General features: G+C 36.0%; 1 protein-coding gene across 1 annotated transcript; it reads left to right on the forward strand.

Annotated features, from left to right (window-relative positions):
- The first annotated feature begins 1,297 nt into the window (after positions 1 to 1,297).
- Positions 1,298 to 8,118, forward strand: LOC132627337 (protein SET DOMAIN GROUP 41). Its single transcript, XM_060342629.1, has 4 exons — positions 1,298 to 1,907; positions 2,022 to 2,122; positions 5,818 to 5,916; positions 6,894 to 8,118. Exons 1-4 carry the CDS (start codon positions 1,448 to 1,450, stop codon positions 7,890 to 7,892), a joined length of 1,659 nt encoding a protein of 552 aa, XP_060198612.1. The 5' UTR covers positions 1,298 to 1,447; the 3' UTR covers positions 7,893 to 8,118.
- Positions 8,119 to 27,063: the final 18,945 nt, after the last annotated feature.

A 27,063-nucleotide genomic window follows, 5' to 3' on the forward strand; every position in this document is an offset into this window, starting at 1 on the left:
AACTGAATAACTGATGATTATGGACTTAAGATTCAAGAGAGGCAACTCAATAATATCGTGGCCTAAAGACAAATCTAATGAGCGATGTCATAAACTTTTCAGTCAGATTAATGCATATTTTTATTTGTAGTTCACTTTGCATATTTTTATTTTTAGTTCACTTTTCTAACATTTTAAGATATAAAATTAATTCCTTCAAATAGTTTCTTTTAATGGGAAGCAGAAAGAATTGGCAACATGTGAGCTCCAATTTTTCATCCACCGAAAGAATGTTGTTGAAGTCTCCACAGACAGCCCATGGAGAATCTTCTGTACCTGCTGCTTTGAACTTAGCATACACCATAGAAGAAAGCAATCCCTGTCATCGGTATTTGTGTTGAACTTACAAGTAACAAGTTTGTCTTCACTAATATGCTTATTAATGTGTAAGCTTGATCTTTTAACAAAAGTAAGAAGAAAGATGTGATTGTTAGATCAAGTGCAAAAGCTGATATATAGCTATTGAATTGGCAACATGTGAGCTTTTGTGATTTAAATGAAAGTTAAATTATGAGAGGAACTGCAATTCTGCAAATGAATTGATTTATGATGATCAAGTTGTAATTCATAAAACTAAACCCCACACGTGAACTTCAAGGCATTTGGAAGTGCCCTACCCAAGGTAGAAGCCCAAGGAGTCCCCCAAAGCGCATTTTGAAACAGAGGTAACTGCCATTATATTAGAATCAATTTAATTCAAGGGCAGTTATACAAGAATATTTGATAGAGAGGAAATATAAAACAAACATGTAATACTTATCTGCGTCAGATGTTTACATCACATTGATTAACTTATTATAGTTAATAATTGAATGGAGTGAATATATACATTAACTAATAAATGCGGCCTTGATATAAACATCCGTGCATAAATTTTTTTAAAAAACTCTTCACCATTTTCTCCTTCAAGATTCTTTCCTTTGCTTTCTCATTTCAAAACTACATTCCCATAGGCCAAGACTTAACACCTCCAATCCCACCACTTTGTCTTTCCCTCCATCACTCTACACTCCTCTCTCACTGCTCTTCTTGCTTTTCTCCTCTTCCCCCTACATATAATCACAACCCAAATCACTTCATTCACTACTGTTCCCTTCATTGCTCTTCTCTTGATTCCCCTCTTCACTTCTCCTCTTCAGAATTCCACTTCTTTCACCTCTTTCCTCAACCCCTTTACTCCTCTTTCCCTACTTCCATTGACCTTCGCCTCTCTCTTCGCCTCCTCCATCACTTCCAAGAATCAAAAGGGTCTTTCCCAAATTTGGAAAGAATTGGTGGGTCGCTCACCAATTCCAAAAAAGCATTGTTCTTGGAACAACAACAGTACAATGATGATCAAGAATCAAATGGGGTTTTCCCAAATTTGGAAAGAAATGGTGGGTTGCTCACCAATTTCAAAAAAGTAGTAATGTTCTTGGAACAACAACAGTACAATGATGATCAAGAATCAAATGGGGTTTTCTCTAATTTGGAAAGAATTGGTGGGTTGCTTACCAATTTCAAGAAAGTAATGTTCTTGGATGATGATGAAGAACTTTGTGAAAGAATTCTTGATGGGGCAAAGGCTATGGCTATTTCAAGAAGAATGAGAGATGGGTTGAGTACTAATGGAGAGTTATCAGCTGAGGAGTATATAGTGGAAGCTGCAGTGATCTGTTTAGTGCTGACTAATGCAGTGGAAGTGCATGATAGAGATGGGAGAAGTTTAGGAGTTGGTGTTTATGATGTGGCGTTTTCGTATATCAATCATAGTTGCTCTCCAAATGCTTCTTATAGGTTTTGTACAGCTTTGGATTCTGGTGGAATATTGGAGAGTAGGATATGTCAAGCTGGGGCTGGTGGCATTGAAAGTGAATCAATTATTAATGGTAATATTGTAGTGCATTTTTTTTTCTTCCAAAGTTATGATCTTTCTGATGATTTTGATAGAAAGTGAGTGTGATTTAGTTTCTGGTTTCGATTTGTTGTTTGTGTGATAGTAGGTAGTGAAGCATGTGGTCCGAGAATAACCCTTAGAAGTATAAAGGACATCCAGAAAAGTGAAGAGGTGTTGATTACATACACTGACTTGTTACAGCCTAAGGTACACTTGTTTCTTGATGTTTTGAAGGATATATATAATTATAGGGAGGATGTTACATTAAAGAATGTTTACGTTTGTTTTGATTCTCATGAATGGAGAACTTTATATTTACACAATGTGAGTCATTTTCTGGAATGGCCTAGCTAAGTGATTTGGCCTTAAAGGGGCTTGTGGAGTGGATGTGTGAAAGCTACAGTGACATTTGCTTGAACATGTCCGTATAAGTTTGCTTGAGGTGATCGTTAACTTTGTTAACTTTGTTATTCATTTCTTCTGGTAGTCTTCTGGCAGTCTCAATGGTGTTATTTACACAACACATACTATATGGATAATTTTAGTCAAATGTTTTAGGTTGCATCTCGGAGCTCCTCTTTAGGTTCAGTATATTACCTCCCACTTCTCCCATCTCCTTTCAATTCTTGGCTCCATTATATCATTTATTTTCTGTTTTGACTGTTAATTTAGTGATTGGGTTTAAGATACAGAGATTTGTTCGGTCTGGTTTTCATTTTTTTTTTTAAGAAAATCCATCGGTGTAGGACTTACTAAAGCTATTTAGGTCCTTTTGTCCTTGGAATTTCTAAGGAGGGGTATTGTTGACTGTTCTCAACTTATCTGTCTTGCGGTCAGGCTCGCTAAAGATTCGTGAGCTGAGAACAATTCCAAAATCAGTCTGCTATATTGATAGCAACTTCCCGCAAGATCTTCAAGGTCGATATTCTTTGCCCTCCTAGAAACCATAGACAAATATTTCTTGCCACTACCTTATAGTGTCCAACTCAAAGTAATTTTTTCTTCTTAGGTGATGTTTATATGAACACTACATCCACAATAGAGAAGTCAGACTATCCTATTGGCATGATAAAATATAGTGCAAATGACCTAGCTAGGACCCTAAAAATAAGTTACTTTTTCTCCTCCTTATTTATTATCATAGTTTGACTGGAAACTAATTAAACAGAGGTCTCAGATTACTTAGTAATTTTGGGAGTGTCCAAGAGATGAGTTAATATTTACTTGTCTTTAATTTTATGTTTCATGGTATGTTCTTTAATGGTTGGAATGATCTCTTACTCCCTAAGATGACGTAATCTATATCTCATAAATGTGAGCCTTGTTACTTACCTATGAAAAAAAGCAAAAACTAAGCCTTGTTACTTCCAAGTGTTTCCTACCCTTGAAGGTTGTTACAAGTAATGTGGCTCAGGGTGTTCTAGCAAAGGGTTTTTAACACGCAAGATAGCTAGCAGAACTAGTGGTTCTTCTTCTTTTTTTTTTTTTTTTCAAAAACCGTGGTTGGGCCAGCTTGCACGCACCTCGACTTATTCCACGGGATACCTGCTTCCCACTAGCAACAAGTACAAGGTAACTCGGAGGTCTCCTCCTACTTCATTGACCACTAGGCCACTCCCTTGGGTGCCAAAACTAGTAATTCTCTTGACCATGAAAAATCTGAAAAAGGTAGTATAAATGGTACTATAGAGATAATGAGAGAATTCTAAAGTGTGGACCTTTTTTTATCAGGCTGTGAACCTGTTAATTTTTCCTGGATAAATATAGAAAATGCTCATAATTCCCTGGGAATAGAGAGACGTGACGAGCAGTTTGGCTTGTTTTTTGGGCTCTTGGATGGTGGAATTCCTTGCTCTTTGAAAACCACCTTTTGGGAAGGACAGTTTCTGTGAGGACTTCAATCCCTTCTTAGACTGCTGAAGGCTTGTAAAGTAGATTAACGAGTGTTTTAAGGTTTTTCAAGACTGGGGATGCAGAAAGAGAGGATTCAGGAAGGCACATCTCTATGAGTGCTAATGTTGGTTCTCTTGTTTTCTTACCTAACCTTTGAGTACCTATGATGGGACTGAAGGCAGTACGCTTTTCTGATAGTAGTAATATTTATATCAAAAATCTTATTGTGCCCAACATAACCGTCTTATCAGAACAATGATGAGCATTCCATATGCTCAAGATACTTCTCTGATGATATCATCTAATTCATTGTACTTTTGTCACCTACCTCCTGGTATTGTTATCACCATGTTAACAAGCAATGCACAGTGTTATCAAACGCGCGCTTAAGCCCTGAAGTGAGGCACAAAACGTGTTGAGCGCTTTGCCTCGCTTTATGGACACTTCAGTATCGTCATCAAGGCTCTAAATCGTCATCAAGGCTCTAAGGCATACTTTTCCTTGCCAATGAGTGCCATCGTGAAGATGTGACACTAAACAATTGATATTTCACTTTTATCATAATTTTCTTTTCAATTTCTTTCTCCATATATTTGTTATTAGTGCTTATGATTATTAATCTTGAACTACACATACGTATTTGTAGCTTTTCTCCATTTGCGCCTTTTTTCATTAAAGCCCACGCTTTATTTACGCTTTGCGCTTAAAGGACCTTAGAGCTTTTTTGCGCTTTTCGCTTTTGATAACACTGGTAATGCAAGGAAATGGGGAACTTCAGTTACCGTGAAGATATCAAAGAACTTGTCACTTGCATCCGCATAATACAATAAGTTCAAGCCCTGGTTTCTCCTTTTTACTAGTTTCCCCAGAATAGTTTCAAGAGTATCAGCTATCAAGCCCCCTTAACAGTAACGGAGAAAATATTTTGAAGAATCTTAATCAGATGTGTTATATTTTAGGATCTCTGACATCTTGATAAGCTACTCTCTCCATCCTAGAAGATTACCCAATTTCTGATGATGTTCACTTACCTAAACTAGAAATTTGTTGCACCATTATTCAGTATATTCTGAATAGTATACTATTCTGAAGATGATTAATTGACCACTTTTTATCCATATAGAACCTCAAAGTTGTCAGGTAATCTGCTGTAGATGTACTTTTGAGCTCAATTTTCTTTTAGAATACATTATACTCCCTCTGTTACAATTTGTTTGTCTTACTTCCCTTTTTAGTCCGTTTAAAAAGAACCCCTCTTTCCTTTTTTGGCAACTTTTAAATTCCAACTTTCCACATGGCATGTTTAAGACCACAAGATTAAGGAGCATTTTGATACATTCAACATATCTTTAGTTTAAGACCACAAGAATCAAAAGTTTCTTTACTTTCTTAAACTCCGTGCCAAGTCAAAACCAGACAAATAAATTGAAACGGAGGGAGTAGCTTTTTTATTTTCTTGATCAAGTAAATTATAACTTTTTAATAAAAGGAAAGCTCCTTTATACTAGAATTATTCTGGAATACATTATCCTTATCAGAAAAATATGGAATACATTATACGTAAATTATGGTGTTAATCTCTGCACCAGTAAAAATGGGCAATCAATTGAGGTAGATGGATAATTTATTAATGGCTTGCTTTTTCTTATCAAAAGTTCCTTGATGGAGAACCATTTGAATTCACTTACTGACCATGAATCAGCTGAAATTTTTGTTTTGTTATTTGTGTACTTGCCAGTTTAGGTAAGTTTTACTGTAATCCAAAACGAAATGCTGGTTTCAGTGCTTGTTCAGGCTATGAATAATACCACTGTGATGGTATCAATTAGAATTATTTATGTTGTTTAGATTGTTTACCAAATTTGTTCTCAATCTTCAAATCCAGTATATGGTGATGATGACAACACTATGCACGTTATTTTTAATGATTTCCAATGTATAACACCATAATCAGTTCAAGTTAGTTTGAAATCAAATTCTTTTCTCATGTGACTTTACTTGTCTTCCAGGTGATGAGGCAATCAGAGTTGTGGTCAAAGTACAGGTTCAGTTGCTGCTGTAAACGATGTAGAGCAATGCCTACGACTTATACAGATCATTGTCTGCAGGTAAGAGCACATGGGTTGAGAACATTGGTTAGACGGGTATGCAAAACTGATGTACAGTCGAATTATAAAGCCATCACTTACTGTAAATTCCTACTTAAAAGGATTCCGATTTCACCCCTTTGATTTTGCACACCTTACAAATTCCTGTTTGGTAATTGCAGCATATTCCTGTTAATTCTAGTTGTAGTGGGTAATCTATTATTGGAGGTGTGGCTTGATTGAGGCCTTTCTCAAAGTCTTATTAAGGAGCATTTTTCTTTTATTATGATCTATTTGGTAATCGACAACTAAATAGTTGTAATTTTAGAGGTTTCTTTCATTCATTACTTTGACTTTGTTGCCATTGTCTTTTCAATATTTTTATCTTTTAATCTCCTCCAAGATGGCCTGAAATCAAATTGTGATTGCAATCAGAATGCAGTTAGACTGTGGGATTAGCCCGCAGTTGATAGACACATATGAACGTTTGAAGGTCATGCAGATGAGAGGTGACTTTAAATGTTGTTTCAGAGAAACTAAGGTATTAAAACTTGGTAAAGCAAGACTTGAAAGGAATAACAGTTGAAATAACCTTGCAAAAGGAGCAATTTATAGACTTTGGTTCTAAAGTTGGCTGAGGTTACTAAATTTCCCAATATATGCTGAGACATGAAGAGGACTGGACCAAGAACCTGTCAAGTAGTTTATATTACCAAAGAGCTTATTATCACAAAAGCAATAAGAAAACTAAAAGGCACCCAAAAACTTCCGGGCTGGTGCTTTAACAACCTGCTAAGAAGTCTAGTTTATATATTTTCTCTTGTAATTTCCATACTGTTCATTACTTTTTTTTTTTTTTTTGGGGGCGGGGGGGAGTTTTTGTGTTCTGTTATGCCGAGTTGAAGATCGTTGTTCTTCTTGTTTTTTCATCTAAGAATTATGGCGTATCTAAGCCTTTAGATCAAGCATTAACATATATTGTGAATTTTTTTGTGTAGGAAATCTTAATTTTGAATCTCGATTGTTCAAATATGGCTTCTGGTGACAATTTTTACGGGGACCATGTACTGGAGAAGCTGGTGGATTTCTTGAATGACGCTATAGATGACTTTCTGTCATTTAGGAATCCCAAGTCTTGTTGTGAGAAGCTTGAGGTCCTGCTTACTCAAGATCATGCCCACGTAGTTCTGAAACCAAACACAGAAAATTTACGTCTACTCTTCAGATTATATCCTCTTCACCATGTCTCTTTGCATGCATACATGACACTGGCTTCTGCATATAAAGTCTCTGAAAGTGACCTGCTGGCCCTAGATCCCGAAAGTGATAAGCATCAAACCGAAGCTTTTAGTATGATCAGAAAGAGTGCAGCATATTCCTTGTTGCTTGCAGGTGCAACCCACCATTTATTAGAGTCTGAATCTTCTCTCATTGTGCCCGTTTCAAATTTTTGGACGACTGCTGGTGAGATCTTACTAAGTCTTGTCAGAAGCTCTGCTTGGAACTTATTTTCAAGGGGGAGAGACATGGGAGAAATTTCGTTTTCCTCATGTCGAATTTGTGGCAAATGCGCACTGCTTGATAGGTTTAGAGATAAATTTGCAGATAGTCGTGATGAAAATCCAGAGTTTGCTGAGGTAACTAGCAAAGTTTTGAATTGTGTCACCACTATAACACCAAAAATCTGGGATTTTCTCGTGGAGGATGGTGGTTACTTGAAAGTAGTTGAGGATCCCATTAACTTTAGATGGCTTGGGAGTAGGATGTCATCTTTTACTCATTTTGCAACTCATGCTACAAGTCCTAATGCAGACAAAACTAATTCTGGACTTGAGGCAGAAGCCTATCACAGCGAGATACGGGTTAATTTATTCCTGCTTGGTATTCACTGCTTAATCTATGGAGCATTTTTGTCAACTATATGTTTTGGTTCTCATTCGCCGCTCATGTCTAAAGTTGAAAGTCTTCTATGTCTCCAAGGTTTTTCGAATGGTTAGGCCATTGGTTGCATACATAACCCAATTGTCTGTCTCATAGTCTATAAGTTGTTGGCTGCAAGATAAAAAACACTGAAATCTAAACTCATTTTCTGGGAAGTTCATGCTACATAGCTTTGTGTAGTTGTACTTATTTTGACATTTTTGAATATACATGCAATGACCCAGTTAGAGTAGATCATTTGGACCTTCCGATTCATAGCTGTAGATCTCCGACCTATGAATGAGGGTATTTTTGAAATTCACACATAAAAAAGAAGAAGAAATTAGACTAAAAAATTAGTGATTTTGGATAAAAAGAAATGAAGTGACTTATGCTAATCTTTTTGCCGACAACCTCAGACCAATCAATACGTCATTGCCGAACACTACTTGAATTTGTTTGTTGTTTTAAGATCTTAAGGGTTCATTGTGTCATTTAAAAAGTGGAGAGAGTATTATTTTCCAAACCTAAAAGGTTAAGGAGATTAAGTTGAATTTCCTCTTTAATTAAATGAGAAGATGAGGCCCTGCAAGATAACTGATGAGTGTGATCATAAATTTTAATATTATTTTAAGTAGCAGTTTAATGGATAAGCAAATATCCTTTGCTTAAGCATGAATTAAGAAAAAGAGTCAACGGCTCACGTCTTGGTGTTTGGTAGGTGTAACTATTTATGATTTTGATTAAAGAAGTCATGCTTGTCATAATCTTGAGATATTATCCCCGGTATTTTTTAACCATGATGTGACGCCATTTATCACAGCTTGTCTTCCTTGTAATTGTACATTTGAGGTGAAAATTAATAATTTATTATTTGAGTTTCAATTTATTCTACACCTTATATGTAGTAAGTTTAAATTTTTATCAGATCTTTTTCTTTCTTTACCCTCGTACTAGTGAATTTCTCCGTGCTTCGCGCGGTTCCTAAATTTATCTTAATTTTCCTTTTCTACCAAGGAAATAAGAATTGTAAATATAATTCTTCTGTAGAAATAGAACTAACATGGTAGAAAAAAAGAAGAAGGAAATATAGAGGAAAAGGAAATAAAGCCTCGAGACTCTCCTTGAGTGCATCTATGTGGAACAAAAGCAAAGAAGATCAGAACTCAAAATACTACAACTCATAAGAAAAAATTGAGAAGATGAATATTTAAAAAATTACAATCCAAAAGTATAAAGCAATAAAATTTTAGAAAAAGAATGATAATTACCTCCGAAGTAAAAAAATTAGAAGGAAAAAACATAAAAGCACAGTTATGAAGATTTACAGTGACACCGAGATAATAAAATTATCGTCGCAAACTGGATATTCCTTATTAAAAATAGAGAATATTATTCTTCCAATTAAGTGATCGTTATTTTAGACAGTGTCATTCAGGTCTACACAGCTCAAGAATAATTTATTTTTTTATTTCCTTGCTCTCAATCCTAAAATCTCTTTTTCCCTCTCTACTTTGTAGAAATGTAGATAAAGGATAGAGAAAAACTCAGTTGTACATAGTGCTGTTTTTGTTGTACCAGATCAGTTAGAAGTTAGTTAGTTAATGAGCTGTACAAATAACTGAATTAGGGATGAATTAGTTAGATTAGATATTTTATATATACAGCTGTAATCTTCAGATTAAAAGTTGGATCAGTGGAAACATTTTCCCAATTCTCTCTCTTCTCTCTAACCGACTATCCTCTCTTCCTTCCATTGATGAACCTCCATTGTAGCTTCTTGAGCTTCCATGGCTGAATTCGAGCTGGTTTCAACATGGTATCAGAGCAGCGTTCACAACGATCCACAAGAAGCTGCTAAGTAAGATCGATTCAGTGTTAATTCTCTCTTTTCTTCATTTTCTATTGATTGTGCGAAAATCTGTGTGCAATCGAGTTCTCTATTCATTATTCGATTGCGATTTCCTTCTTGATTTCTTTTAGATTGAAGTTGAATTGTTGATTAATTCACTTGTACAAACTGAAATGGCACCGGAAACTCCCATGAATGCAACTGGGTCTGCATCTATTAACAGTCAAGTGCTTGATTGTAACGATCCGCTGTATGTTCATCCATCTGATACACCTGGAGTTACACTTGTTCCTCAATTGCTTATAGGATCTGAGAACTACTCCGAATGGAGCAGATCTATGAAATTGTCATTACTTGTGAAGAACAAAATAGGTTTTATTGATGGCAGTTGTAAGAGGGGAGATTACGAAAATGATGCTTTTAGAACACATCAGTGGGATAGGTGCAATGCTATAGTTCAACAATGGATTATGAATTCAGTAGCACATGAACTGAGGAAAGGAATTGTCTATTCCTCAAGTGCTCAAAGGATTTGGAATGTCCTAAAAGAGAGGTTTGACAAAGTCAATGCTAGCAAAGTGTATCACTTGAACAGAGAAGTTAGTAGTCTATCACAAGGAACATCTAGTGTAGCAGTTTACTTCACCAGATTATGTGATTTGTGGGCTGAGTTTGAGTTAGTCATACCATTCCCAGGGTGTGATTGTCCTAAGTCTAGGGCATTTGTTGAGTTCCTACACCAACAGAAATTAATGAAGTTCCTGATGGGCCTAAATGATACATATGCTCATCAGAGAAGTCACATTCTAATGATGGACCCAGTTCCAAGTCTGGACCAAACTTACTCCATGCTTATTCAAGAGGAGAGTCAGAGAATCCATGGAGCATCTAGCTCACATTCAGGGGTGCTAGGGCAAGCACCATTGGAGAATGATAGTAGTGGTCCAATAACTGCAAATGCATCCCACATAAGGGGAAAGAGGTTTACAAATGCAAATCTGATTTGTGACCACTGTAAGATGAAGGGACACATAAGAGATAGTTGTTACAAACTAGTTGGATATCCCTCTCATTTCAAGTTCAACAATAGGAAGAAGAGTGCATATGACAATGCTACTACCATGGCTCACAATGCCTACATGAACTCAGGAAGTGTTGCTCCTATGGTTCATAGTGCCAACATGACCTCAAGTGTAGAAGTCCAGAACGCAGATGGTACCAATGATCCTGCCCTTACTCCTGTCTTTACAAATGAGCAATATGATCATATTGTGAGAATGTTAAAAATGATGTGCGAAGGAAAAGGTCCAGCAGATCCCTCAACTCAGTCAACAGCTATGGCCAACATGGCAGGTAAATCCATTCTTGAACAAATTCATTGGATAATAGACACTGGGGCTTCTAATCATATGGTTGCTTCCTTGAAACTTTTATCATCTCCTATTCTTGTTACTGGCCACACAACAGTTCAACTCCCAAATGGTGATAGTACTAATATTACACACATTGGTTCTTGTCCTATATTCCCTAATCAATCCCTTAAAAATGTGCTCTATGTTCCTGAATTCAAATTTAATTTGTTGTCCGTTTCAAAGTACACTAGAGACGTGAACTGTTATGTTACTTTCTATCCTGATTTTTGCCTGTTTCAGGACCTCTACAGTGGCATGGTGAAGGGGATTGGTAAGCATAAGGGTGGCCTTTACATCCTCAATCCTTCAACACCTGCTGCTGCTTCCACTCCTCAGTGCCTTTCTTCTACAGTTCAGACACAGTCACAGCCCAACATTCTATGGCATCAAAGACTTGGCCATGCCCCTTTCACCACCTTGCTGAAAATTCCAACTATAAAAACTTTGTTTACTGGTTCAAAGCCTTGTATTTGTCATGTATGCCCATTAGCTAAACAAACTAGATTCCCTTTTCCTATTAGTACCACAAAATCTGTTAGGCCTTTTGATCTTGTTCATATGGATGTGTGGGGTCCATATAGGGTAAGTACTTATAATGGCCATAGATACTTTCTCATCCTTGTTGATGACTATTCTCGAATAATATGGACTTTCCTTTTGAGATTGAAAAGTGATGTATATGTTGTCTTGCAAGATTTTATTCAACTTGTTGCCACACAGTTTGGTGCTTCTATTAAAGTTCTTAGATCTGATAATGGTTTTGAATTCCTGAATGCTCTTTGTCTTAACCTGTTTAAATCAAAAGGGATTGTTCATCAAAGTAGTTGTGTCCACACTCCACAACAAAATGGAGTTGTAGAGAGGAAACATAGACACCTCCTTGAGGTCGGTAGAGCTTTAAGATTCCAAGCTCATATTCCTCTCAAATTCTGGGGAGAGTGTCTCCTCACTGCTTCCTACATTATTAATAGGTTACCTAGTCCTATTCTCCATGGTAAATCTCCCTATGAGTTGTTTCACTCTAAACCACCCTATGTTGATCACATCAGAGTTCTAGGTTGCCTTTGTTATGCTACTAAGCCCAATTTTTCTGACAAATTTTCCTCTAAGTCCATTCCTGGTGTTTTCATGGGTTATCCCTCTATTCAAAAGGGCTATAAGGTCTATGATATTGCTACTGCTAAGCTGTTTGTTAGTAGGGATGTGTCTTTCAGGGAAGACATTTTTCCCTTCACCTTTCCTAAGTCTCATTTCCTTTATTCTTCTGTTCCACCATCCCCTCAGTTTTTTGCTGATTTTCCACCTGCTCCTCCTATCCCTCCTCCTCCCTCCTTTCTTCATGCCTCACCACCTGCTCCTTCTTCTCTTTCTCCCTCCTCTTCATCCTCACCTCTTTCTACTGTGTCTTCTCCCCTTCCTTCTGCACCCTCTCCCACTCATACTCCTCCTAGAAGGTCAGGCAGACCCACTAGGCCTCCTATTTGGTTAACTGATTATGCTCATCCACCCCTTCCTTCCTCTTCTCCTCACTCTATTGCCCACTCTGTCTCTTATTCTCACCCTCATCCTAAATATCAATGCTTTTTTGCCTCTTTTTCTTCTGACACTGAACCTTCCACCTATTCTCAATCCATTAAAGATGATAGATGGGTCAAGGCTATGCAGCTTGAGATTGAGGCCCTTGAGCAAAATCATACTTGGGAGGTTGTAGATTTACCTCTTGGTCACACTCCTATTGGGTGTAAGTGGGTTTTCAAGATTAAATACCATGCTGATGGTTCTGTTGAGAGGTTCAAGGCCAGGCTTGTGGCTAAAGGATACACTCAGCAGGAGGGTCTTGACTTTCATGATACCTTTTCTCCAGTTGCTAAGCTTACTACTGTTAGAGCTGTTATTGCTACTTCTGCCCTTAAACACTGACCTATTTACCAAATGGATGTTTGTCGTACCCCATTTTAACCGGGTTAAAGTAGAGTACAACATATTGGTGATTCCTATTTTCTGTTTATTTTAAGGAGTCGCCACCTAATTATTTATGGTGAATTAGGACACCTAAAGTTTATTAAAGTTATTTTTAAAGTTAGCTCTGTTTAAGGTCTGCGAAACTTAAGATTCTAGGTAAGGGTTCAATTAGTCTAAAGGGAAGGTATGAGGCATCCTTTAAGACCCATTAACAATGGTTAACCGACCGGACTTACGATTAGGCTAAAAATGTAGATGAAATATTTTGTTGATATTTAAGAAAACATCTTTATAAGGATTGTTAAAGTTACGGATAGATGTATAAGAACACTATTTAAAGTAAGACTGGTAGAAAATAATGATTTGCATAAAAGGGGTTTAGTTGTGGGTAAACTGAGAAAGTGCGGAATTGTGTAGCATTTTATAAATATAGGAGAAAATAAGTTATGTCGACTAACAAATTAAAAGAGTTAATGTAAGATTAACATTAAATAAATTTTAAAGATTTTATAGAAAGATTATTAGTTTAATGTTATATTGTGTGAAAGTTGTTTTAAAACAAATATACATTTCAAGTGTTGGAAAGGAACTAAAGTGAAAGAGTTATCCGTTGAAACTAGTTTGCCTTTTTATTCCTTAGAATGAGCTAACGTTAGTGTAAAATTTGTGACGTTTTAAACTTCTAAGATAGTAAGCATAAATTATGATTCTTTTAGCCAAAATATGTAATCATGCTATTTTGTATGTCAATTGTTCTAATATATAAAAATATTATAGATATTATAAATAGTTTAGAATATAAATAGAAGTGAATGTAATTAGTGAAATTAACTACCCATTACTAAACTAAACCCCTTAATGTCACTAAGGGTTCATCTAAATTAACAAATAGAGTGTTAGTCATACAATACAAATTAAATGCACAAAATAAAATAAAATAGAGGAGTAAAATGATTTGAATGAACTCAGCCCATTTTAGGACTACTACTGTCCACTGTTGCTGGGCTTTGGCCCAGCGAAATTTTGATAGATTGCCGCGGATGGGCTGACTCGAGAGAAGGCAATGTTGACGAGTCTCTCGGACTCGTATGCGATGGTCATGCATAAAAACAAAAGGAAAGGATTAGACATCTATTGATATGATTAAATAACTTCAAATGAGTAAAATAACATAAACCAACAGACACTTAAACATGTAACTAAGCTTTAAATTGACTGAACACGCTATTAGAGGAATCTGGGCCAGTTACTGCTTTAAAAGAGACTACATCTAAAAGGAGTAAGGAATGATTCAAAAATGTAGTTAGCTATCGAACATAATATCAAACTGATCATCGAATACAGTAAGCAGATGAACATATTGTTTGCACAGTCCATGACGACTTTAAGAAGCCAAACCATACGCAGAACCACACATAACTGATGACAAACAGCTTTGCCCTTCCTATGACTTGTAACTAAATGACAGCCACTCAAGAGTTTATGGTGAAACTAACTTATCCGAATGCCATGCATCTTAACTTATCTGGAAAAATCAGAAGGGGAATAGGGAGATGACAAGAAGGAAAAGTGAAAGAAATGCTAAATGAGTTCGTGCTTCATATTGAACTTGGTGATAAAGTATTCTGGTTATCCTAGCATATAAGCGTGATAACATACATATTTTAATTCAATTTTAATTCCATCGTTTGGACAAAACAAAGGCTAGATGAATGTGGAAACAGACCCAAACCTAACTTAGCACAAAGGTTTGAAAGATTTAGAATCTTAAAGCCTTTAAAGATGTGCCAGCCGACTGCATAAATTCATGCACAACAAGTAAGTAGCAGAACAGTCATTTCAATCTGAGTTGAATACAAGCAGTCTAAAGGGAAAAAAAAGAAACTCATGTTCACCAGTAAATGCAGGCCCAAACAACATACATGTTTCCTAGAGATTTTGGGGTAGAAAACCAAAAGTGAAGTACACACATGCTTTATAATTCCATTGCAACTTAAGCAGAAAATAAACAGGCAGAATTTCTAATAGCAGGATTTCTATGGACAATAACTAAAGGAAAATTTCTAATGAAGCAGCAAGCATGAAGCAGATTCGGATAATATATAAGCCGGCAGAAAGTCGAGCAGTTTCTTTTCAGAGAAAACAAGAAGAGGAGAAAAACAGTTGGGGCACCACACAGCACAAGTCCAACTTTTAAAGCAGTCCATGAATTAGTCCTAGCTAGGTTAATATTGTGGGATTCCCAAATCATCATGAACGTATATAGTAACTAGACAACGACATCGTATAAACAGCAGGCTAACAAAATTGAGCACCAACAATAATCATATTTACTAGACAACTCCATCAACTACGTAAACAACAAACTAACACGATTAACACTTCATCATATTTAACCAAACAACTCATGATAACTATTTAAATAAGCAGGAAACTAGCGAAATTAACACTTGTCATATTTTCTAGTTTCATAAACAAGTGACAAAATAGGACAGACAGTATCTTTCACAAACTAATTTAATCCATCACTACATTCTAAACCTATTTTAGGATTTAACAAGAAAGGCAGCATCATGTTTAACCCCACACTCGAGCTGATCTATTCAGAACCAACGTATAGTCACAGAACCAAACAAAGACTGAAGCAAAAAAAATAAAAGAGAAAAGATTGGAAGGCTGCTGTTATTTTCTACACACTGATATTGCAAACAGCCTCAATTCTACATTAAGCTTAAATTATGAGCTATAGAAAAGCTCCCCATATAAAGATTACTTGTTTACAGTTCAAATTAGCCCAACTGAGGTTCGAGCAAACACTGGAGCTATACGAATTATGTATGTCAATTAATCCCACTAATCAGACACAACTTAAACATGCTGGTAGAGATTCAACTCAGAAACAAAATTTAGTAAGCCTCCTGATTTCCCGAAATACATATATTTACGCTATATAGTGTAAGGTTTGGACAGTCAAGATTCAACAGGGCAGTCTTACAGTAAGGTTAATAGGTGCCCAGACAAGTTATCTATGGTTCAACATATGCCACATGAATCATACTTCAAGACAAATGAATACAGGAAAAACAGACCCGAATCAGACCCAATCATATGTATCGCTAAATAATAATAGACCCAGACTACGTCATAAATAGACCCATGAGCCTGATTGTTTTACAAGCCAAATAACTAAGCAGTAATGGAGTAATGACCAGACCACACTCATATTAGTGATTGAATAGATAACTAATTAAACATTAATCTGAAATAACAACTATACTGATTGAGCTAAATTTAACAGTAAACTAAACATCCGAACTAAACATGAATCACAAAACACAGCTAGCATACTCGATAAACAACAGCTAAAAGACTGCTGAAACAAAAATGCGAGAACAAACGTTTACATAAAAAGTACCAAAAACTTAAAGGACCACTGGAACCACTTCGCAAAATAGCTAATCACCACGTCGAATCAAAATCATGCTAAATTAGGCGAATCTAAATACATCAACTTACATAGAACAGAACTAAAAAAAGAGTGAGAGAGAGGATTTCTGACCTGTTTCGCGTACAGTGAAATGGGGTCGTCGAAGTCTCGAAATCTAAACTCGAACGCGAAGAAAACTGATTAAAGTAACAAAAAGCTTCCAACCAAAAATAGAGTATTTGTTGGCTATTCTTTTCGAGTGAAGCTATCTTTGATGGTTAAAACTTGCGTTTGTAGGATTGATTTTTTTTTCTTCACTCCAAGAAACTCTAACAAGAGAATTTGAACAAAACTCAGATTTAGAGTAAACAAAAATAGGAAAGGTTGAGTGTTGTCTCCCCCAAATCCCCAAAGATACTGAATATCCCCTCTCTCCGGCACAAATCCCCCTTTATAAAACCAAGTTCCGTCCCTCTCCTCCAGAACTGAATCCCCCCCCTTTCAATTGAGTAATTCTTCATTATTTATAGAATGAGGATGAAGAGGAGCGTATGAGAGAGACGAAGGCGTGGGGGGACAAGGAGATGTGGAGATGGCAGAGAGCGTGGGGGACAAGGGGAAGTGGAAAGGAGCGGGGAGCGTGGGAGAGAGAAGGGGAGGCGGCAGGTGAGGGATGGAGAGAAGGGAGAGAGAGGTGAGGGAGGCGAAGAAAGAAAAAAGGAAAAGGAGAAAGAGGAAGAGAGGTAGGGTTTAGGAAAAGGATAAGTGGGCCGGACGGGTCAAAAAGGGGTAATGGGCTGGTCGGGTGAAATGTTTGGGCCAGACGGGTGAGAATGGGTAATGGGTTGGGTGAATCAAAATGTATGGGTTGATTATTTGGGTAGGGGAATGATATTGTATTTGTATTTTGGGCCATTAATTTGGCTGAAAATTGTTGATCCTTCCTCCTCTATTTAATTATTTTTGGGCTTCTAATTTAATAACTGGTATAATATATATTATGTAAAGACAATAAATAATTAATATGTAAAAAAATAAATATTTTGCAAAGTGTTGTCTTGTAATTAATTTAACGATTCCAAACCCGAAAATGAAACGATGACGAACATTTAAAATTTGTGATAAAGTAATGCTCGTAATGTTTAAAAATAAAAGTAGTGAAAATAAAGTATTTAGTTCGTCAGTAAATTTAGAAGCCCGAGTAAATAAAATTGAATAAAGGAGGGACAAAATTGGGTGTCAACAATGTTCACAATGCCTTCCTCAATGGTGATCTTGAGGAAGAAGTCTATATGTCTCTCCCTTAGGGTTTTAGTATCCAAGGGGGGACTAAGGTGTGTAGGCTACTAAAATCTCTATATGGACTGAAGCAGGCTTCCAGACAATGGAACCTCAAACTTACTCAGGCCCTCCTTTCTTCTGGTTTTCAACAAAGTAAGCATGACTACTCCCTATTCACTAGGAGAATCCACAACAAGTTTGTACTTATACTTGTGTATGTAGATGATCTACTGGTCACAGGAAATGACCCAATAGAAATTTAGAATTCCAAAGAAGCACTGCACAAAAAATTCAAACTTAAGGATTTAGGTGAATTGAGGTATTTCTTGGGGATAGAGTTTGCTAGATCAAAGGAGGGCATACTAATGTCACAGAGAAAATATGCTCTTGAAATGATTTCTGAGGTTGGCCTATCAGGTTCCAAGCATAAGTAGAGACCCATGGAACAAAACCTCAAACTTACCAGTCTTGAATTTGATGAGATTGTGAAAGCCAATATCACAGATGAAGTGTTAGAAGACAAAAAGAAACTTCAAGATGATGCATTAGCAGACAGGGGGAGTTACCAAAAGCTTGATGGGAAACTTCTATATCTTACAATTACCAGACCTGACATCTCATATGCAGTACAATGTCTAAGTCAATTCATGCATGCACCTAAGAAATCTCACTATGAAGCAGCCTTGCACTTAGTCAAATATATAAAGAAGCAACCAGGACTTGGTCTGCTAATGTCAAGTAATAGTGGAGAATATGTACAGGCCTTTTGTGACTCAGACTGGGCAGCCTGCCCAATGTCAAGGAAGTCTGTCACTGGATATTGTATCAAGTTGGGATCATCTCTAATTTCTTGGAAAGCTAAGAAACAAAACACCATATCCAGAAGCTCAGCTGAAGCTGAGTATAGAAGCATGGCACAAACTATAACTGAATTGGTGTGGTTGTGTCACGACCCAATTCGCGAGTCGTGGTGGCACCTACACCATCCCTCCGAGTAGGCGAACCACATTACTAATAACAAGTTGAATAAGCGGAAAATTAAATAAAAATAAATTATCAAGTCTTAAATACTTATCATAACTACAAATGTCATGACAACCCCAAAATCTGGTCAAAGGGTACAAGAGCGCTAACATAGTACGAAATATAAGTCTGAAAATACCTGAAGACTACATATTGTCTGTCGAATACAAAAACAGAAATAAATAGAGGAGGTCCTTCAGGGGCCACGGATGACCAAGTAGCTCACCCTGAATGACTGAAAGATGTCACCCTCGCGTATCAGCCACGGGGTGTAGAACTGGAACCTGGATCGTACTCTGCACTCAACAAAAGTGCAGCAAGAGTAGTATCAGTACAACACTTGTACCGGTAAGCATCATAGGCCGACAATGATTAGATAACGCATGAAGAAGTTGAAACAACAAGTAGCACATAGAGCAAACAGGTATGGTCACGTATCATATTTAAGTAAAGTTATAAAGGAATCATGAAATCAACCAAGACAGACATAATTCACCAATGATCAGTCAAATATATGAGTGGATGAATGCAATGCAATGCAATAGTCACCTCTCTCGCTCCACTCTCGTACACACATGCTAAGGGCAGTGCCTCAAAGCCATGACCAATGGGGGACCCGCGAAGTCCATGTACCACTCGTGCTCTCCGGCAGAAACCTCGGAGGCTATTAATCACTCTCAATCTCCGGCAATGACCTCGGAGTCTCTCTGTCACTCTCCATCTCCGGCAAAGACCTCGGAGTCTCTCAATCACTCACCTCACCAATCATTGCAACAATAATATGGAAAGTATGCCATGCATGATATCAGTCTTAACAATATCACCAACGTAAATCAACAAGTACAAGTCATATTATTGTCCACTGTCTAATTATCAATATTACCATTCCTTTTCAGGTGATGAGTGAACTAGTATGTGACGGAGATACAAACAAGTGATAATCACAGAAATAACACATTTGGCGACAAGCCCACATAACATGCTGACAAAACCAACCTAATTGGAATTCACCTCCACTTCATGCCCGAAGGCCTATCATGATATCCCCGTCACTTTCTACAACTACATACGATTCCCTAATCAGAGTCTAACTAAAGTAGACCGTAACCTACCTCAATGCCGAGTGAGTGCCACAAACGATCAAACCAATTCCTTTCCTTTGCGTAGAGCCTCTGAGTGATTGAGATCTATCAAATACGCATTTTACATTAGAATACGAATCTATGGACACCCATATCGCTATACTTATATTCGAAATCCAAAAAGCACCCTGAAAAGTGACCTCGAGTCCAGAAGGGCAAAATTGGAATTTTATTTAAAAATCATTTTGCCCATAACCTAAGGGTCCTATATTCATAAAATTAGTCAATTCTATCCATAAATGGGCTCTCAAATCGTTAGTTCTCACTTCTTAGGACTATGACTCGAAACCTTTAATTACTCCAAAAATCTTCACTTCGGGCAAAAACCTAACTTTCCACAATTCAAATACCATGAATTTGAAGGTATTCATATATCCTAATACTCTTGTTATTCAATCATATAGACCCAACATATCAAAATTGAAACTTTACCGTGATGGATTTAGGAGAATTTCAAAACCAAGAGCTTAGAACCACTATTTACGTATGAATCCAGTACATTACCAAAAACCTTTTGAATTCATTTACACCTGACCAATATGAAAGAAGGAAAAAAAAAATTACGTGCACATGATGAACAACAGAGAAAATCGGAAATTAATTTAAAGGTGAAAACAGTGACTTCCGAAACCGAACCATGCAAAACCTTTTGCTTCAGTCAACATTTTACCATTAAAGCTACATATTCCCATAATTAACCACTATCAGTACTTCATCAATACCCACAGTCATTACTTAATTATTAAGTCTACCCATCATAGCTACAATCATTAGCCCCCAAATCATTGCCCTCATCATAGGCACAATTATGGCCTAATGATCGGGCATAAAGTAAATATTAGAACAATATGAAAATGGAACCTACCTGATGCCTGTGCAACTGTTAGTGCACGAAGAGGAGTCCGTCAGTGGTTTTCTTCCCCAGTTGTGCCAAACTGTTTCTATTTTTCTTTATTTGTCATGCCCAAAGTAAATGAATTATTTTTAAACCCTAGACTTCTAATATATATGGGTCGTAAGAGGTGGGTTAAGCCCTATAACTCAACCCAATAATTTCTACAATTTACCTACTCACCTAACCACTTGTATAAAATATAGTCATACCGTCAAATATTTTATTTACCAACTTGTATCTTATATAAGTGCAAATAAAATTCCTATGAATAAACTATTCACACATAGTAAATAGATAAATTATAAAATTTACCCGTCAATTATATAACCGTACCACATATTCCCGCAAGTCAAGAATATCTTTTAAAACTATGAAAAGGCTATCTTAGCGAAAACGAGTTCAATATGCTAAATGACCAAACGGGTCGTTACAGGTTGACTGGGCTGTTGAAAGAAATACAGGTGCATTTGACATTGCCTGTTGATCTGTTTTGTGACAACAAGGCAGCATTACAAATTGCATCCAATCCCATGTATCACGAGAGGACCAAACACATCGAAATTGATTGTCACTTCATAAGGGAAAGACTACAAGAAGGCCTCATCAAAACAAGTCATATCTCAACACAGAACCAGCCAGCAGATTTATTCACCAAAGCATTAAGTCATCAGCAGCATGACTACCTACTTGGCAAGTTAGGAATGAAAAACATATTTCATTCTCAACTTGAGGGGGAGTGTAGAAATTTAGATAAAGGATAGAGAAAAACTCAGTTGTACATAGTGTTGTTTTTGTTGTACCAGATCAGTTAGAAGTTAGTTAGTTAATGAGTTGTACAAATAACTGAATTAGGGATGAATTAGTTAGATTAGATATTTTATATATACAACTGTAATCTTCAGATTAAAAGTTGGATCAGTGGAAACATTTTCCCAATTCTCTCTCTTCTCTCTAACCGACTATCCTCTCTTCCTTCCATTGATGAACCTCCATTGTAGCTTCTTGAGCTTCCATGGTTGAATTCGAGCTGGTTTCAACATACTTCTTGACCCAACAGTTGTAGTTATCTACGCATGCAAAATGGTTAAAAGATTATTATTCTCGCAGTTTTCGAATTGTGATTTTAGTTGCCTAACTTTTTATTCTTACAGTTTTTGAATTGTGATTTTAGTTGCCTAACTTATGTTTGGAATTCAATCTTATCAAAATGTTTTCACTTTTCTATCTTTCCCTCCCTGCTCCAGACCTGAAAGATTTGAAGAAGAAGTACGTATAAGAATAAATAAGAGTATAATTGGATATCTATTTTGTTCCGTGCTTAGTAAAAACTTGCAACCAATGAGTATAACTATTCTTATTACCAAACATACAAAGAAAAAGGGAAAGAAATAATAAAGAGAGACGATAGAGTATTGCTTATAACTTCTTATTATCAATCCCGCCTTCCTTGTCTCTTTGCGATCGTTTCCTATAACCAAATTAAATAAATACCAGAAGCTTAAGATAAGATTATGATGATAGAGAAGACAAAGCAAAAAAGTACTTCGAAACTGACGTTGCCTTCTCATATATCCACATACTCCAAAGTAGTAAAGTCTATCTAAATTGTATAATTCTTACACTTTTCTTCTAGCATAACCATTGCAAATCACCTTTACCACTGATCTTGAGCCAAAATTTGTGGTATAGCTTCAAAAGCAATTGCAGCAGCTTCATAAGGCCACCACATGTCTAAGAATTTAAGTACAAAGAGTTGCAAGTCCATACTTGCCTTTTTAAGTTCTCAATACATTATATAGGTGAATTAATTATTTCATTAAAAAAATAGCAATATATAATTGCCTATCTTCTAAAAATAACGTTAATAGGGAATGGCAAAAGACCTTCCATAAGGGCAGATAATTTGCTGTCCATGCTGTTGCATTTCAAGTTCTTAATGCAGCATATTGCGCACATTAATATGTGTCGATTGATTTCATAATAAAATTTGCAATGAATACATAATGCTATTGTAATTGCTAACTGTTAAAAAGTTCTTAAATAGGAATGGGAAAACGGTTAATTGGCTTTATTGCAAAGGTTCTTTGGTTACTGCTATCATGCTACGTGAGCTTGATTCATATATGTATTTATGCTACTTCTATTAATCCATTAATTAGTAGATTGTGTGCAGAAATGAACAAAGAAATGCAAAAAAAGGAGAAAAAAAATAAATAGGAATAGTGATCATAGAGAAGTGCTGCTTCACCTTGTCTATACCTAACTTTATTACGGATGTAGATATAGATATATATTTTAAGCCTTTCCAACAAAAACAAAAGAAAGAAAAAAAAAACTCATCATGGATTAAGGCTTTACATTCTTCTAAAATTAATTACGAGAAAATGACCAAAATGGTCTTTAATGTATGGGGTGAGGAGAGGAACCGCGTAGGGGAAAATAATAGAAAGTTGGCAAGGGAGAATCAAATCTTACGTTCAACTAAAATATTGATCAGTTAGTATATCTCTCATTGCTCTAGCTGGAAATTTGCCGGAAAAGGCGGACATTAGGTAATACTTAGTGTTTTTTCCTCACATGTTAATAAAAAATATGTAATTAGATAACCGCATCTTCATTATTTATTTTTCTCTTTTGTCATAGATGTTAGTCTTTGAAACATGCACTTCTCTTCCTTTCTAAAATGAAGCAATCCTTCATGAGTGTGAGAAATCCCATATTTTGTGGGAGATACCACTTTACGTACGATATTTTCACATCTTATGAAAATAAGACCCACATAACTAATTCCACCCCATTTAAGCCCATATAATCCTCAACTTTTTCTACTTTTACCCTTTATTTTTGTTCCCAAGATGAATTGGAAAAAATTATGAAAAAACGAGGTCTACACTATAGGTGATATTTGAGGTGAGAGGGGAAGGGTTTATGAACCTTAATCACAGAATAGGATATAATCTCTCAAATACCCATACATTAGGGATATAAAACAAAAGAACTCCAATTTTATCCATTTAATCACCTTATTCCTCCAAATTTATCATTTTTCTGAAAACAAAGATGATAGTGATTGGTCATGTATGAATAAATCGATTTCTCTAAATAATCTCAAATTTGTTTTATTCATATCTTTTTTTGGTTCTGCTGACTATGCATGTTTGACCCTGTCAAAGATAAGGCAAAACATCGATTACTTTAAAGGGGATACACGTATCAACTTTACAGTTAAGTAATAAAAATATGTGCAAAAAAAAAAAAAAAAATCCTGCATTCATTGATTAGTATAAAAATCGACGGGTAAACCCCAACCTCAATTCATAATATTAAAAGTATAATATGGCATATCAGAGCCGAGAGTTTTTCGGAAACAGCCGCCCTATCTTTCAAGGTGGGGGTTAAGTTTGCGTACACTCTATTCTTCTCAGACCCCACATGGTGGGATTCTACTGGGCTTGTTGTTGTTGTTGTTGTTGTAATATGGCATATCATTTCAGGATCGTGAGAGACATGTTACTATGATAAGATTATCTGTCTGAACACATGTGAGTTTAATTTAAGCCTTAAGGAGATAATCAATCAGAACTTAGATTCTACAGTAACTCTATGACAAAAAGAAAGGAATATTATTTGCGCACTCCTTTTACTTTGAGATCTGCTCTTACTTTTAGCAATGGAAAATCGACAATCACGAATATACCACGAAGATTTTAATTTTCAAGAAATAAAACTCAAAAAAGTCCTTCTTTAGTTCTCGTAAATATAGAGGTGTCAAATGGGCGGGTTAGGCTGAAATTGGCCCAATCAAAATGGACTGAGGTGATAAATAGGTTGGGCTAATATTGACCCAAAAGTTGCTTGGGCTGAAATGGGCTAAAAATGAGTTGGGTCATGACCCGCCCAACTTGATCCAATTTTTTTGAAGGGTCTATTTTCTAGAAAAACATTTTCGTGGAAATTTTTTTCTAGAAATACATTTTTCGCGAAAAATATTTTTGAGGAAAACATTTTCCGTGGTAAATATTTTCGAGCAAAACATTTTTCGTGAAAAATATTTCCCTTCATATCAAACACACTACAAACTTATAAGATACATGATACAAGAAAAGTGTATACATTAAAAAAAAAAAAATAGAGTAAACTCAAGCAATAAACCCAAATTTAAGTAAATCTTAAAAAAAGGGTTAGAATTGGGCTAAGTTGGAGATCACTTTAAAATGAGCTATATTGAATTGGGCTAAAATCAGCCCAATGTGAAATTAGCTTAAGCCAACCCATAAAATTTTGAGCAGGTTGGACGGACAATCACCTTTTGGGCCAAATTTGACACATCTATGTAAACATGCCCATTAACTCTTGGCTGCTACAAAGGATACATCAATTGATTTGTGGTGTTTTACAAACTTGTTTTAGTTTTATATTTTTTTTTATGAGAAATCTTTATTTTACATGTAAGAGATTTGAAAATAACACATAAAAGATCTAAATTATTATTTTCTTCTATAAGTGACCATAAGAGTCATTTCCTTAAAAAAAAACAAAAAAAAAAAGGAAGAATGAGTGAGAAAAAGATGATATTTCGTGAGCGATTGGCCAACAACTAAAAGTATTGTCATGAAGAAAACAAACAACAAATAGGGACCTAGTGGGATATAAAGGATTGAATGCGATGTTGTGATAACGTCCAAATACACTCCTCAAAGAGAAAGTGTACACGGTCGTATGCAATATATTTACCCAACTATGAGTCGGGGTCGATCCCACAGGGAACAATATGCTAGGCGATTAAGAAAGTAAGGAACTTTCACCAACTAAGCTAAAGCCAAACGATAAATGGTATTTTGGTTTTTGTTTGAGAAAATTATGACTAATGCAAAAATGTGAACTAACCTAGAAAGCAAGTAAAATGATCAATGGCCACAAGCATGGATAATAGGAGATTACACTCAAGTAACGATCCAATGTATTTCACGATTTTACAACTAAGAACAGGTTTATGTTGATAGATAATGATTTCTAAAATCTCATTGAAAGTCTTCCAACCAAATCAATGAATTTCACTCTAAGCTTTTCCAAGCCTTAGAGTGTGATGTTAGGTACAGTCAATTTAACCTCAAGTAACTATCCTTTTCCGAGCTCAAGTTATTAGATGAGTTTAATGACCCAAATTCTTGTTAATTAATCTTTCCCAACCTAGATTTCCTCTTCCAAGCTCAATCTAAGTAAATGGGTGAGTCCTAGGGTTAGCTAATCCCTTTGGAAACATTCAAGAACGAGATTAATTAAATCAACAAAGACCCACTTCAATAGCAATAAGAATCATTCAATACATAAGCATAACAAGAGTTTCAAACCAAACTTTAATCAAGAATATTTTCACAATCAAGATTCAAGTAATGGAATAAATACTACACACTTAGATATGCAATACAAAACAAGGAATTGAAGAAAGGATTAAGAAATATCTCATTGAAGTGCTTCCAATCTTCTCCTCCAATGTTGTAGAAAAACCCTAGCCTCCAAAACTTGCAAAATGACCAAAGATGGAAAATGTTTTGCCCTAGCCTCTCTTTTGTAGCTCCCCCCAATTTTTCCAAGTCCAAAAAATGTCAAAATCTGCCCCCATATTTCTGTTTTTGCAAATCTGTCCCGTTTTTGCAAAACTGTCCAGTTTTGCAAAAATGTTCAGTTTGACCTCTTTTTGACTTTCTTTTCACTTGGTATCTTCCGATCACTCATTTCAGCTACTTGGCTTGTTTTGCTCTATTTTGTTCCATTTTGGTCCATTTTGATCCATTTTGCTCTTTTATGCTCTCCGGGCATCTTTTCCTACAAAACAACATAAAAACACAAAAAGTAACAACAAAAGTGCTTAAGGAGTCACAAAAGCTTAAGGAATTAGCGTCGAATATCGCGTAATTTCACGACTCATCATGTTGATGAATAAATTTGCCACCTACACAAACGATAGGTTTATGTTCAATTCATGAGGCTCCTTTCCCACATAAATTGTAATCCCTCTTTTTCAATTGACGTGGCACACTTCCATTCTTGATAAAAAAATTCAAAAGTATTATCTTTCAATATTTAGAAATGTCGAAGATATATTTTGAATTTTTTATATTAAAAAATATTAATAATATTAAGGTGCGACTTTTCATCCTTTTTAGCGGCCATAAAAACTAGAAAGTGATCATAATATCTTTGTAACCACTGACCTATGATTTAGGGAGTGGGCATAATTTCATTAATTTACG

This window comes from Lycium barbarum, chromosome 2 (assembly GCF_019175385.1).
Source record: "Lycium barbarum isolate Lr01 chromosome 2, ASM1917538v2, whole genome shotgun sequence".
NCBI lineage: Eukaryota > Viridiplantae > Streptophyta > Magnoliopsida > Solanales > Solanaceae > Lycium > Lycium barbarum.

Coding starts and splice junctions, on each gene's coding strand:
- LOC132627337 (XM_060342629.1), top strand. CDS start 1,448: ATGTTCTTGGAACAACAACAGTACAATGATGATCAAGAATCAAATGGG. Junction 1,908..2,021: donor AAGTGAATCAATTATTAATG/GTAATATTGTAG, acceptor GTGTGATAGTAG/GTAGTGAAGCATGTGGTCCG. Junction 2,123..5,817: donor CTGACTTGTTACAGCCTAAG/GTACACTTGTTT, acceptor CTTGTCTTCCAG/GTGATGAGGCAATCAGAGTT.